This window comes from Oncorhynchus gorbuscha, linkage group LG03 (genome assembly GCF_021184085.1).
Source record: "Oncorhynchus gorbuscha isolate QuinsamMale2020 ecotype Even-year linkage group LG03, OgorEven_v1.0, whole genome shotgun sequence".
Lineage (NCBI taxonomy): Eukaryota > Metazoa > Chordata > Actinopteri > Salmoniformes > Salmonidae > Oncorhynchus > Oncorhynchus gorbuscha.
Genome location: NC_060175.1, coordinates 14,299,675 through 14,312,343, shown reverse-complemented (window position 1 = coordinate 14,312,343; position 12,669 = coordinate 14,299,675). Strand labels below are relative to the sequence as shown.

The 12,669-nt window shown below is 38.6% G+C and overlaps 1 protein-coding gene across 2 annotated transcripts in view; it reads right to left on the bottom strand.

Moving 5' to 3' along the window:
- Positions 1-1,956: 1,956 nt before the first annotated feature.
- The window catches only part of LOC124026231 (cadherin-22-like), a 339,307-nt gene continuing 328,594 nt past the window's right edge, over positions 1,957-12,669 (bottom strand). For both annotated transcript variants that reach the window (XM_046339344.1, XM_046339352.1), the window contains one exon: positions 1,957-3,800. In XM_046339344.1, coding sequence (XP_046195300.1) covers positions 3,283-3,800 — 518 coding nt within the window. In that variant the 3' untranslated portion in view covers positions 1,957-3,282. The remainder of the gene's footprint in view (positions 3,801-12,669) is intronic.

Here is a 12,669-nt window from a genome sequence, read left to right as displayed (position 1 = left end):
TGACCACATTTTGCTCTCTCGCTTTTCTTGTTCAAGTCGCATACAGTGCCTTGCAAATGTATTCATCCTCCTTGGCGTTTTGCCTATTTTGTTGCATTACAACTTGTAATTTAAATGGATTTTTATTTGTATTTCATGTAATGGACATACACAAAATAGTCCAAATTGGTGAAGTGAAAATAAAAAAAAGGAAAAGGAAAAGTGTGCCTGCATATGTATTCACTCCCTTTGCTTTGAAGCCCCTAAAGAAGATCTGGTCCAACCATTACCTTCAGAAGTCAAACAATTAGTTAACTATAGTCCACCTGTGTGCAATCTCAATGTCACACGACCTGTCACATGATCTCAGCATGTATACACCTGTTCTGAAAAGCCCCAGAGTCTGCAACACCACTAAGTAAGGGGCACCACCACTAAGTAAGGGGCACCACCACTAAGTAAGGGGCACCACCACTAAGTAAGGGGCACCACCACTAAGTAAGGGGCACCACCACTAAGTAAGGGGCACCACCACTAAGTAAGGGGCACCACCAAGCAAGCGGCACCATGAAGACCAAGGAGCTCTCTCAACAGTTCAGGGTTGGGTTATAAAAAATATCCAAAACTTTGAACCATTAAATCTAGGTTGTAAGGCAACAAATAGGAATAATGTCAAGGGGGGTGAATACTTTTGGAAGCCACTGTATATTTCCAGCCAACAGTCAAGTTAAAATGTTATTATCTGAATGTTTTTTACTAATATTGTTCTGGTTCATTATGACCTTGAAGTATAGACATATTAGAAGTCTCCAACTTGTCAATGTTTTGGAAGTGTAGATATTCAGCAGGCAGATTAATTAGATTAATGTTAGGGGTTAAATCAAGGTAAGGGACAGACAGTGGTTACATGTAGGGTTAAGATTAGGGTTAGGTTTAAGGTTAAAGCGAGTTTGCCTTTTTAAGTTAAATATAAAAAAAAGTTAAATATCCCTTTAAGGCAGTGGTATTCAAACATTTTCTGGAGACCCATTTCTTTCCCCACAAGTTTGTCACAACCCCATCCTACCCCAAATCTAATGACAACCTTAAATAACCTTTAATTCATTACATTTTCATCACCCATTAAAATGAAAAGAAACATTTACTCAATTAAAACACACTAGTGGATGCGAACCCTACTTTGAATACCACTGCATTAAGGTTAGGGTTAAGGGGTGATGTCGGTTAAGGATTAAGGATATAATTAGGGATAAGGATATGCCGGTTAAATGTCCACTGTCCGACATTTTTCAACATCCTTAGTCAAAATGGCTGACTCAACACTCAAGTGAAATTTTAACTTTAAACTCACAATGGACCTCCTACTGCTCAATTCAGTCCATAGCGCGGAAGACCTGCAATTGGTAGAGTGATTGACATTTAAAGGCATTGTTACTGCGTTCGCAGAGACAGCATTTGCTGTAAATGCTGCATATGTCGGCTCAATCGGAAATGACCTTTAAAGGTCAACTGCGCTACAACATAGATCTTCTACACTAGGGTTGAGCCCTTAGTCCTTTGAAGCGAAACATGACATGGCATGACTTGGCCACCACCACAGACCACAAAGATGAGAGACTCAACTCCATATGCTTCAGGATCCTCAGGTAACCTCTACCCATCCTCAGCAGTAATTAGACTTACACATTATGACTGTTCTCTCTCTAGTGGAACAAAGCTATACAATTACTTCCTGGATGCAAGACTATCGATCCCTAAAAATACAGTTTCACTGTATTAAATCGGCTATTATAATATCAAACTGTCCCCCCTCGGGAATACTGTAGTGACTCTCACAAAGAATGACATAATAAAATAAGATTATGATGTTAAGATTATATTAGATCATAGGGATGTCTGTTTTTGCAGTGTGGAGAAATAGCCAGCAGAGTATATAAAAAAACAACAATAAAATATTTATTGATTTTTATTTCCCATACATTTGCAAGTTTAAGGTCAACATTAAATAGGTTCTGGATGGTGGATAGAGGACTTCCATCTCCTCATCCTTTATTCCTGTACCTGTCACCCCTTCACATATCCATCCATCTTCTAAAATAGACCCAAAAGAACAAAAGCGATCAAATCTTTCAGAATATAAAACAAGTTGTTCGCATATTACACACTCACACATACAAATACTGGAATGAAAATTAACTCCTCAGGAAGAGTTAGCTTATAGCCAACTCCATGAAACCAACAGTCATTTCATATAGTCCTGGATCACTCGTGTGGATTGTGCCTTATAGCCTTTTAAATGGCGCTGAAAAAGAAAAGCAAAAACCCTGGTTATCACATAATGTCCCACAACCTTCATAACCCCTTAGAAATCTTCACAATACAGTGAAAGTATGTCAACACAAAACCAATCTGTGCACTGAATTGTCTCTTCCTTTGTTCTCTCACTCTTTTATTTTCTGTCGCGCTCTGTCTTCAGTTGTTTATTTTACAAAAGTGTTCCTGAAAAATAAATACAAATATTTCCAATACTGTAGTTGTCTGTGACCCAAATATCACCTTTGTGAAAGCAGTATGTAAAGTTCTATCTATGCTAAGCGCTTCTGTAGAAGCTCTTCTCTCCTCAGGTTCTCACCATAATAAACCTTTTTTTCTTCTTTCTGTATCCTTCTTCACTGATGTTCATTGTTACAAGTGGTGCGGTGATTATGGACAAAATAAATAAATAAATACAAAGGAATAAATACTGTAAATATTTTCTTAAATAAATACATATATCAGATAGTTTGCCTTGTCTTGAAAAAAAAATACTTGACCCCCTGCTGAGTTTCATAATGTTCATATTTCTCGGAATGTCCTCAGAGCGTCCACTCACACAGCTAAAAATGAAACCAGTCTTTGATTCCAGACAGAACATACCCAGAAACTAATTTGAAAGGTAATGGTATTGTAACCTGTGGTGCCCCACTTATATTTTATTACGTCATACTCCTCTGTTCCTTATTGGAATTAAGGGAAAAGTGAACGGATAACACCTGCTTTTATCCCTCATTGAATCAGCCCACCTTTCACCCTGGAGTTACAAAACCTTTAAAAACAATGTTTTGCTTTGAAAAACTTCAAACTTAAAGATTCAAAGCAAGAAAGATTTTTTGACCTAATCGATTTCCAACACACCAACTGGGCTTCAATTCTGGTGCTGTGGAGATGATGGAGGAGGGCTTTATAGGACAGTGTTGACACTGGGCTCCCTTGATACGGTGCTGGGGACAGAGGAGAAGGCAAAGGTTTGGGCTGAGGACACTGCTAGGAGCCCTCTTCCTCAGGATGTCCCGGGGCGTAGTAGCCCGCCAGCTGCCTGAAACGTGGCCCCCAGTCACTGAGGTAGGAGAAATCCTGCTCGGACGTAGTGGACAGGGTGTGGATAGAGCTGAGGGAGAGGGCCGGCGAGCTGGTGCCTTCAAAGGCGTACGTCTGGAACGAGTCGTAGGGCGGTACTGACAGGTCGGCATCCGCCTGCTCCACCTTCTTGCGGATGTAGCCCTTGAAGAGGGAGAAGTCGGCTGCCCCGCCATCCCCGCTCACCCGCCCCTGGATCCACTGGGGCAGTGCATGCAGATCAGGGCCTGACTCAGAAGATCCACTCTTGGCCTCGGGGAAGTCATAGAGGTTGCGCAGGGCACTCATGTCGTAGGCCTGCGTGTCCTGCTCGCCGCCTCCCTCGTCGTTGTACTTGATGACGTTGTCGCGCATGTCCTCCTCGTCCTCTGACATCCGCTGGCCTTTGCGGTGGCGCTTCAGGGTTAGGATTAGCAGCACCAGGACTGCAGAAGTGGAGAAAGAGCATGGAATTAGGGATTTAGGGGTTTAGGGATTAACAGCGGGGAAATCAGAGCCAAAGATCTGGATTATTATCTGGAGTAGGGAGAAACTTTTCGAGAGTAGCTGGTAAGAGAGTAATTTCACGTAACGGGGAGAAGACAAATGAATTATAGGAATGAACAAAAACATCAGGGGCCATCTGCCCTTTTGTAAAGATTCTCTCAAGCACAATGGGGAATAACACAATTAATGAAGATTTATTGGATTATGCAAGTGGGTAATAAACATTTCAACAGCCTTTTTTGTCATTATCAGGAAAAAGTTTCCCCTTGTCCATCTCTGGTTTTCTAACTTTGATTTCACCCCAAAAAGACAGCCAAGTGAAGTGAAATAACAAAGGGTAACATTTCCAATGCATGAGCATCGATTCTCCACGGGATGCACAAACAAAATCTTTAATTTTGCTCGCCCAGAAATATGTTTTGAAATTCTTAATAGAGGCTGATCCGTCTATCAATACTAATTCAAGTGAAACGTGCTGCGGTGAAATCAGAAATAAAATCACAGCAGAGATCCCCTGTATTGGGCTCTACCTAGAGAGTGTTTAATGACTGAAAAATGAAGTCTGCATTAAAAAAGGAAAACAATTGAGATGGATCACTAAATAGTCTAATGAGACGGAGGAAAAACAAAAGCTGTATCCACCTCAATAAATCAATGAAGGTTTTAATCCAAGCTTACTTTTTTAAATCACCTCCTTTATGTCTGATTAGAAAACATCCACTTAGCAACAGCCCCCTTCTCCAGACATATCGTTATTCTGGAGGGGCTGTGCTTGATTCGTTAATGAATTAACTATAACTTAATGTCTACCACCAAAGCAAATGTCATCGCTATGACAACAATATTCTAATCAAAGTGTCTATCAATTATGGAAATAAAAATATAAGAAAATTAGAATGACGATATTAATATTCAGACAATATTAATGTATATCATGACTATTATGGAGTAATATAACCATTACTATGTATAATACTGCTATGACCATTACAATTATAATTGGGATTGATGTGAAAACTGTTTCTTCTGTTTGTTAGGATTTGCATTATCCGATGCAGAAGCCACACTTCCTGGGGTCCACAAAAAACACTTACAAGTAACAAAGCACTGATACACTGATAGACAAGGACAGTCACACAAATTTAAAATACAACGACATACAAACAATACAACTAAAAATGATGTACAGTGGAGCAAAAAAGTATTTAGTCAGCCACCAATTGTGCAAGTTCTCCCACTTAAAAAGATGAGAGAGGCCTGTAATTGGAGGCCTGTAATCCTTTTTTTAAAGGTAATTTTGTTGTTTGCTTGAGTAATTAAATGGAAAGGATTTTTTTAGGGGGTTGATCAGCTTCAATTTTGCTGATAGAAGCCACAATCTATCAATGTAATTGTCTGCATCATTTCCTATCCGCATATATATTATATATATATAGATATAGATATATTTATTCCATGTATATTATTCAACTACAGTTGAAGTCGGAAGTTTACATACACTTAGGTTGGAGTCATTAAAACTCGGTTTTCAACCATTCCACACATTTCATGTTATTAACAAACTATAGCTTTGGCAAGTTGGTTAGGACATCTACTTTGTGCATGACACAAGTCATTTTTCCAACAATTGTTTACAGACAGATTATTTCACTTATAATTCACTGTATCACAATTCCAGTGGGTCAGACGTTTACATACACTAAGTTGACTGTGATTTTAAACAGCTTGGAACATTCCAGAAATTTGAGTCAATTGAAGTCGGAAGTTTACATACACCTTAGCCAAAAACATTTACACTCAGTTTACCACATTCCTGACATTTAATCATAGTAGAAATGCCCTGTTTAAGTTCAGTTAGGATCACCACGTTATTTTAAGAATGTGAAATGTTAGAATAATATTAGAGAGAGTGATTTATTTAATATTTTATTTCTTTCATCACATTCCCAGTGGGTCAGAAGTTTACATACTCAATTCAGTATTTGGTAGCATTGCCTTTAAATTGTTTAACTTGGATCAAACGTTTCAGGTAGCCTTCCACAAGCTTCCCACAATAAGTTGGGTGAATTTTGGCCCATTCCTCCTGACAGAGCTGGTGTAACGGAGTCAGGTTTGTAGGCCTCCTTGCTCGCACATGCTTTTTCAGTTCTGCTGACAATTTTTTTTATAGGTTTGAGGTCAGGGCTTTGTTATGGCCACTCCAATACATTGACTCTGTTGTCCTTAAGCCATTTTGCCACAACTTCTGAAGTATGCCTGGGGTCATTGTCCATTTGGATGACCCATTTGCGACCAAGCTTTAACTTCCTGATTAATGTATTGAGATGCTGCTTCAGTGTATCCACATAATTGTACTACCTCATGATGACATCTATTTTGTGAAGTGCACCAGTCCCTCCTGCAGCAAAGCACCCCCACAACATGATGCTGCCACCCCCGTGCTTCCCGGTAGGGAAGGTGTTCTTCGGCTTTCTCCTCCAAACACAATGATTGTCATAATGGCAAAACAGTTCTTTTTTTTTATTCATCAGGCCAGAGGACATTTCTCCAAAAAGTACAAACTTTATCCCCATGTGCTGTTGCAAAACTAGTCTGGATTTTTTATGGAAGTTTTGGAGCAGTGGCTTCTTCCTTGCTAAGCGGACTTTCAGATTTTGTCGATATAGGACACTTTTACTGTGGATATAGATAATTTTGTACAAGGTTCTTTGCTGTTGTTCTGGGATTGATTTGCACTTTTTGCACCATTCATCTCTCGGAGACAGAACGTGTTTCCTTCCTAAGCGGTATTACGGCTGTGTGGTCCCATGGTGTTTATACTTTTATACTATTGTTTGTACAGATCAACGTGGTATCTTCAGGCCTTTGGAAATTGCTCCCAAGGATGAACCAGACTTGTGGTCGACAATTTGTATTTTATTTTTAGGTCTTGGCTGATTTATTTTGATTTTCCCATGATGTCAAGCAAAGAGGCACTGAGTTTGAAAGTAGGCCTTGAAATACATCCACAGGTACATCAGACACTTCTAAAGCCATGACATCCTTTTCTGGAATTTTCCAAGCTGTTTGAAGGCACAGTCAACTTAGTGTATGTAAACTTCTGACCCACTGGAATTGTGATACAGTGAATTATAAGTGAAATAATCTGTTGTTACGTTACAGCATTCTTCTAAAATTGATTAAATTAAGAACAAAATATTGTGGATTTAAAAGAAAACATAAATTCATGCATCACACCACTGAAGTGTAAATGGACTCAATTTGTTTTATTGGACTGGAAATTTATAGTTACCACCTGCGTCCTGTTTCAGTCATAATGAAATCAGAACTTCTTTTTGAGTATCTGATAATATACAATTGTTATGTGAGTGGTTCAAAAAAGCTAATAACGTTCCTCTGACTCCATCAAAAAATGTTGATATACCTCAACTGGTATGTCATCCAGCCCTGGAGTTTTCCTGGACTTAAAGGCAGAAATTGCATCAAGAAGTTCCTCCTCTGTAATTTGGCCTTTACATGAGTCTTTCTGTACAGCATTTCATTTTAAGGGAAGGGAGTTCCATATGATCAAGTCTCTGTATAAAACTGTGCATTGCCGTGAATACGTTTTTTGGAATTGCGGACTGTCAAGATACATTACATTACATTACATTTAAGTCATTTAGCAGACGCTCTTATCCAGAGCGACTTAGATACCCCTGGTGGCATGTCTTGTGGGATATGTATCGGTGTCTGAGCTGAATGTTACTTGATTATACAGACAATCTGGAATTTTCATTTTTATCACTAATTATTTCTCATAAAAAAACTAGAAGAGAAGCAGTTGATCTCTCGTCAACTCTCAACCAGGAAGGACTGGCATGTTGTTGATGTTACTTCTGTACGTGCAGATACGGGCAACGTGTGCTGCTCTGTTTTGAGCCAGCTGCAGAAATGCTAGGTTTTCCTTTGCTTCACTTGACAATATTACCGGACAGTAATCAAAATGGGACAAGACCAGAGCCTATAAAAACACATATCTTTTTAGAAGCGACATAGCCCTCCACATCTTCAAAAAAGCGTTGTTAAAATGAGTTGACCAACATAATTGACCATTCAATGTTATACCTAGGAGTTTAGCTTCCGCAACTTGCTCAATGATCAGGCTTTTTTTGTACAACTTCAGTTGAGGTTTATGTCTTAGAAAAGGTTTTGAATTAAATATCATGCTTTAAGTTTTAATGTATTTAAGACAAGTTTATTATTAATCACCCATTCTGATACTGACTCACTCCTTATTTAGAATTTCAGTGAGGTCCATGCTTTGGTTGCTGACATGTAGTGTGGAATCATCCACATAGATAGTCATTTTAGGTACGTGTAAGAGTAACGGCCCAAGGCAACTGGCCTGAGCGACACCGCACTGTACATATCTGATGTTAGAGAAGCTTCCATTGAAGAATATTCTCTGGGTTATATTGGATAAATAACTCTCCAACCATGTGATGGCAGGTGATGTAAAGCCATAGCAAGTGAGAATCTTCAATATCAGATTATGATCAATAACATCAAAGGCTGCAATGAAATCGAACAATACATCTCCAACTATCATCTTATTATCTATTTACTTTAACCAATCATTGGTCATCTGAGTCAATGCAGTACAAGTTGAGTGCCCTTCTCTATATGCATGCTGAAAGTCAGTAGTTAACTTATTCTCTGAAAAATAGTATTTGGTCAAGCACAATCCTCTCCATCAGTTTACTAAGAACAGGCAGCAAACTGATTGGACCGTTGATATAGCCAGCAAAGGGTTCTTTACAATTTTTAGGCAGTGGAATTACTTTAGCTTCCTTCCACGACATGGACACACACTCCTTAAAACTTTGGTTAAAGATCTAGCAAATAGGGGTGGCAATACAGTCTGCTACCATTCTCAATAGTTTCCCATTAAAGTTGTCTATGCCTGGTGGCTTATCATTATTGATGGATAGCAATAGTTTTTCCACCTCTCCCATACTAACTTGACCAAATTCAATATATAAATCCTTCCCTTTCATTATTAGATCTCTTATACAAAAATATGATGGTTCACTGTTCAATGTTGTCATTTCACTGCTGAGTGATTTCAATTCAATTCTGACCTTGGTTTCTGCCAACTCACTGGTTTAGACTTTACAATTAATATTCTTGTTTCCAGTATCAGCATGGTAGGCCTACTGCCATTTAAATGTTACAATATGTATCCTAAAATGCAACTGTGAATATACTGCAAATATAGACCTATTATTCAGTGCCTCAGTATTACAGATAAACTCTAAAAAGAAAGAATAACTTAATTTATCTAAATATGCCTTCAGAAAGTATTCACACCCATCAAACCTTTCCACATTTTGTTGTTCTACAGACTGAATTTAAAATTGAGATTTTGTGTCGCTGGCCTACACACAATACCCCATAATGTAAAAGTGGAATTATGTTTTTAGACATTTTTACAAATATAAAAGCTGAAATATCTTGAGTCACTAAGTATTCAACCCCTTTGTTATGGTAAGCCTGAATAAGTTCAGCATCAAAAATGTGCTTATCAAGTCACATAATAAGTTGCATGGATTTACTCTGTGTGCAATAACAGTTTTTAATTTAATTTTTGAATGACTACCTTATTGCTGTACCCCACACATACAATTATCTGTAAGGTTCCTCAGTGGAGTAGGGCATTTCAAACAAAGATTCAACCACAAAGACCAGGTAGGTTTTCCAATGCTTCACAACAAATCTGACATTGAATATCCCCTCGTGCATGGTGAAGTTACTACACTTTGGATGGTGTACACCCAGTCACTACAAAGATACAGGCCTCCTCCCTAACTCAGTTGCCAGAGAGGAAGGAAACCACTCAGGGATTTCACCATGAGGCGAATGGCGACTTTAAAACAGTTACAGGTTTAATGGTTGTGATAGGAGAACTACTCCACAATACTAACCTAAGACGGAAGCCTGTACAGAATAAAAATATGCATATGTTTTGCAACAAGGCACTGAAGTAGAAATTAACTTATGTCATGAATACAAAGCATTATGTTTGGAGCAATTTCAACACAATACATCACTGAGTACCACTTTTAATATTTTAAAGCATGGTGGTGGCTGCATCATGTTATGGGTATTTTCAGGGCGTTTTTGTCAGGGAATTCGTGTTAGTGTGTTTTTTCAGATACAAATAAGTGGAACAGAGCTAAGCACAGGCAAAATCCTAGAAGAAAACCTGGTTCAGGCTGCTTTCCAACAGACACTGGGAGACAAATTCACCTTTTAGCAGGACAACAACCTAAAATGAAAGGCCAAATATACATTGGAGTTGTTTACCAAGATGACATGGAATGTTACTGAGTGGCCTAGTTACAGTTTTGACTTAAATTGGCTTGAAAATTTATGTCAATGATTTACAACCGACATGACAGAACTTGAATATTATTTTTTACAATCCAGGTGTGCAAAGCTCAGAGACCTACCTAGAAAGACTCACAGCTGTAATCGCTGCCAAAGGTGATTCTAACATCTATTGACTTAGGGGTGTGAATACCTATGTGAATTAGATATTTGTGTATTTAATATTCAAGAAATTTGCTAACATTTCTAAAAACATGTTTTCACTTTGTCACTATGGGATATTAAGTGTAGATGGGTGAGAAATTCCTTTTTGAAATTAGGCTGTCGGAATAAGTCAAGTATGTATGGTATGTATGAATACTTTCTGAAGGCACTGTGTCTGTGTGTGTGTGGTTCACTTACCATGGCCTTGCTCTAGCATACTGTACGTGTTAACCCAGCGGTGTAAAACGGGATTGATGTTATTTCCTTGCAGACAAAATTTGCTAAAAATAGTCCTCTGTGCATTGCTTTTGGAATCTCAATCCTCCCTGTCACTAGCTTTTGTTTCGATGACCGTTAGCAAGCTGAATAGTGAAGAGACCATAAATGTAGGTCTATTATCATTCATAGACAGTTTCGATTTGGTTTTGGTCATTTCAACGTCGATTGAGATAGTTTTTTCCCCGGGACTACCAAACTACCCACGGGCAGCGGGCCGGATTGAATGGGTTCGCGGGGCGGTTCGGGGCTGGAACACAAAATTGTGGAGATTGTATGCTGAATAGATGGCAAAGACACTAACTGAAGATGGGAACACTAACCAAGCTTATCCACGGATGAGGAGCTTGGAAAGAAATGGAATAAAAAATAAATGAAAAATAAACATTTGAGGTCACGGTAATGGGTGTTTCAAGGCAATATTACTGTTCAAGAAAACATTACCAGGCAAGGGAAAAGAAACCCTCATAGTTGTGATAGTGTCCGTCATTGAGAATGCACACTACCAAGTCAATTGTCTTTAACAATGACCGCTTGCCCAGACATACTGTATATGATATGCACAGCCATTTATTTGCATTAATTATAAGAATCTTAAAGAATATCACCTATCTATAAATGCCTCACAAGCTTTACTCAACTGTCTAACTCCATAATATCCCAAAATATATAGTCAGGCCAAAAATATGCAAAATAATGTGTTTATTTTTTAAAGTTAAGGATTGGGCTCTATGGATCTATTATACTAGTAACTTCGCTATCCGGTCTGCACAAGATACTTAAAGGCCCAATGCAGATGTTTTTATCTCATTATATCTTATTTCTGGGTAACAATGAAGTACCTTACTATAACAGTTTTCCATTGAAATTGTCGAAAATAAATAAAAATAGTTTTTTTGGGCAAAAACAAAACTATTACTCAGACAAAAAAAATGCAAGAACTGTCTAGGAGTGGTGTGAGTGGAGAGGGTAAGGCCACGAAAGCGGTGGAGGGACCTAATGGGAGGTATACGTAATTTAAAAATTGTTATTGGCAGAGGCTTGGATGTCACCAGCAAGCGGAGTGCGCAGCAGTCTCAGTGCTAGAAGCATCACTACAGACCCTGGTTCAAACCCTGGCTGTATACCGGCTGTGATCGTGAGTCCCATAGGGCAGCGCAAATTGTACCAGCGTCGTCCGGGTTAAGGGAGGGTTCGGCCGTCATTGTAAAATAAGAATTTGTTCTTAACTGTCTTTCCTCGTTGAATTAAATAGACAAAACTCCATCCACGCAAAACATGCTCATTAGAAGGTCCTGTGTCGATTGTATTTTCAACAAGCAACTATAAGAATAAAAATCAAACTTTTGTAGTGTTAATTTCATCAGCTGTTGTATAGTATATGATCCAAAACACAGAAAAAACTAACATTTTCACTGCACTGGGCCTTTAGTGCTCTAACCCCTCACACTACTAAAGTCACACATTGTGAATGTGAGAGATATGGCCTGACCATTAACTCAAAGAAAATGAATGACAGTACACTATTTTTTTTAAATTGGGTGTGTCAGTGAACCCTTATATCTTGAAGGATTTGATAGACTTCTATTGGATTTGCAGCTTGATGCAAAGCACAGGCCCTTAGGCAATATACAGTCCTACCCTTAACTGTGACCTTGAGAGTCAGAACATGACGCTGAAACTGATTGTTTCACCTTTCTTTCATGTTTTTTTTCCTCTTATGGGAAAGAGCAAAATGCAACAGTGACAAGCATATTAATCTGTATTAAAAAAATGTGTCTTCATTTGCTGTAAATTACTTGAAAAATAAGACTGAGAGTCGTAGAGAAAATGGCCTGCGTTCCCATCTGGAGAGCTGCGTTTGAAGAAAGGAAGATGAGGACTGTTGATCGTCTAGAGCCTCTTGTACAATAACTCTTCATCTAGCCACTTCTCTTAACCTACATTGTCTCCATG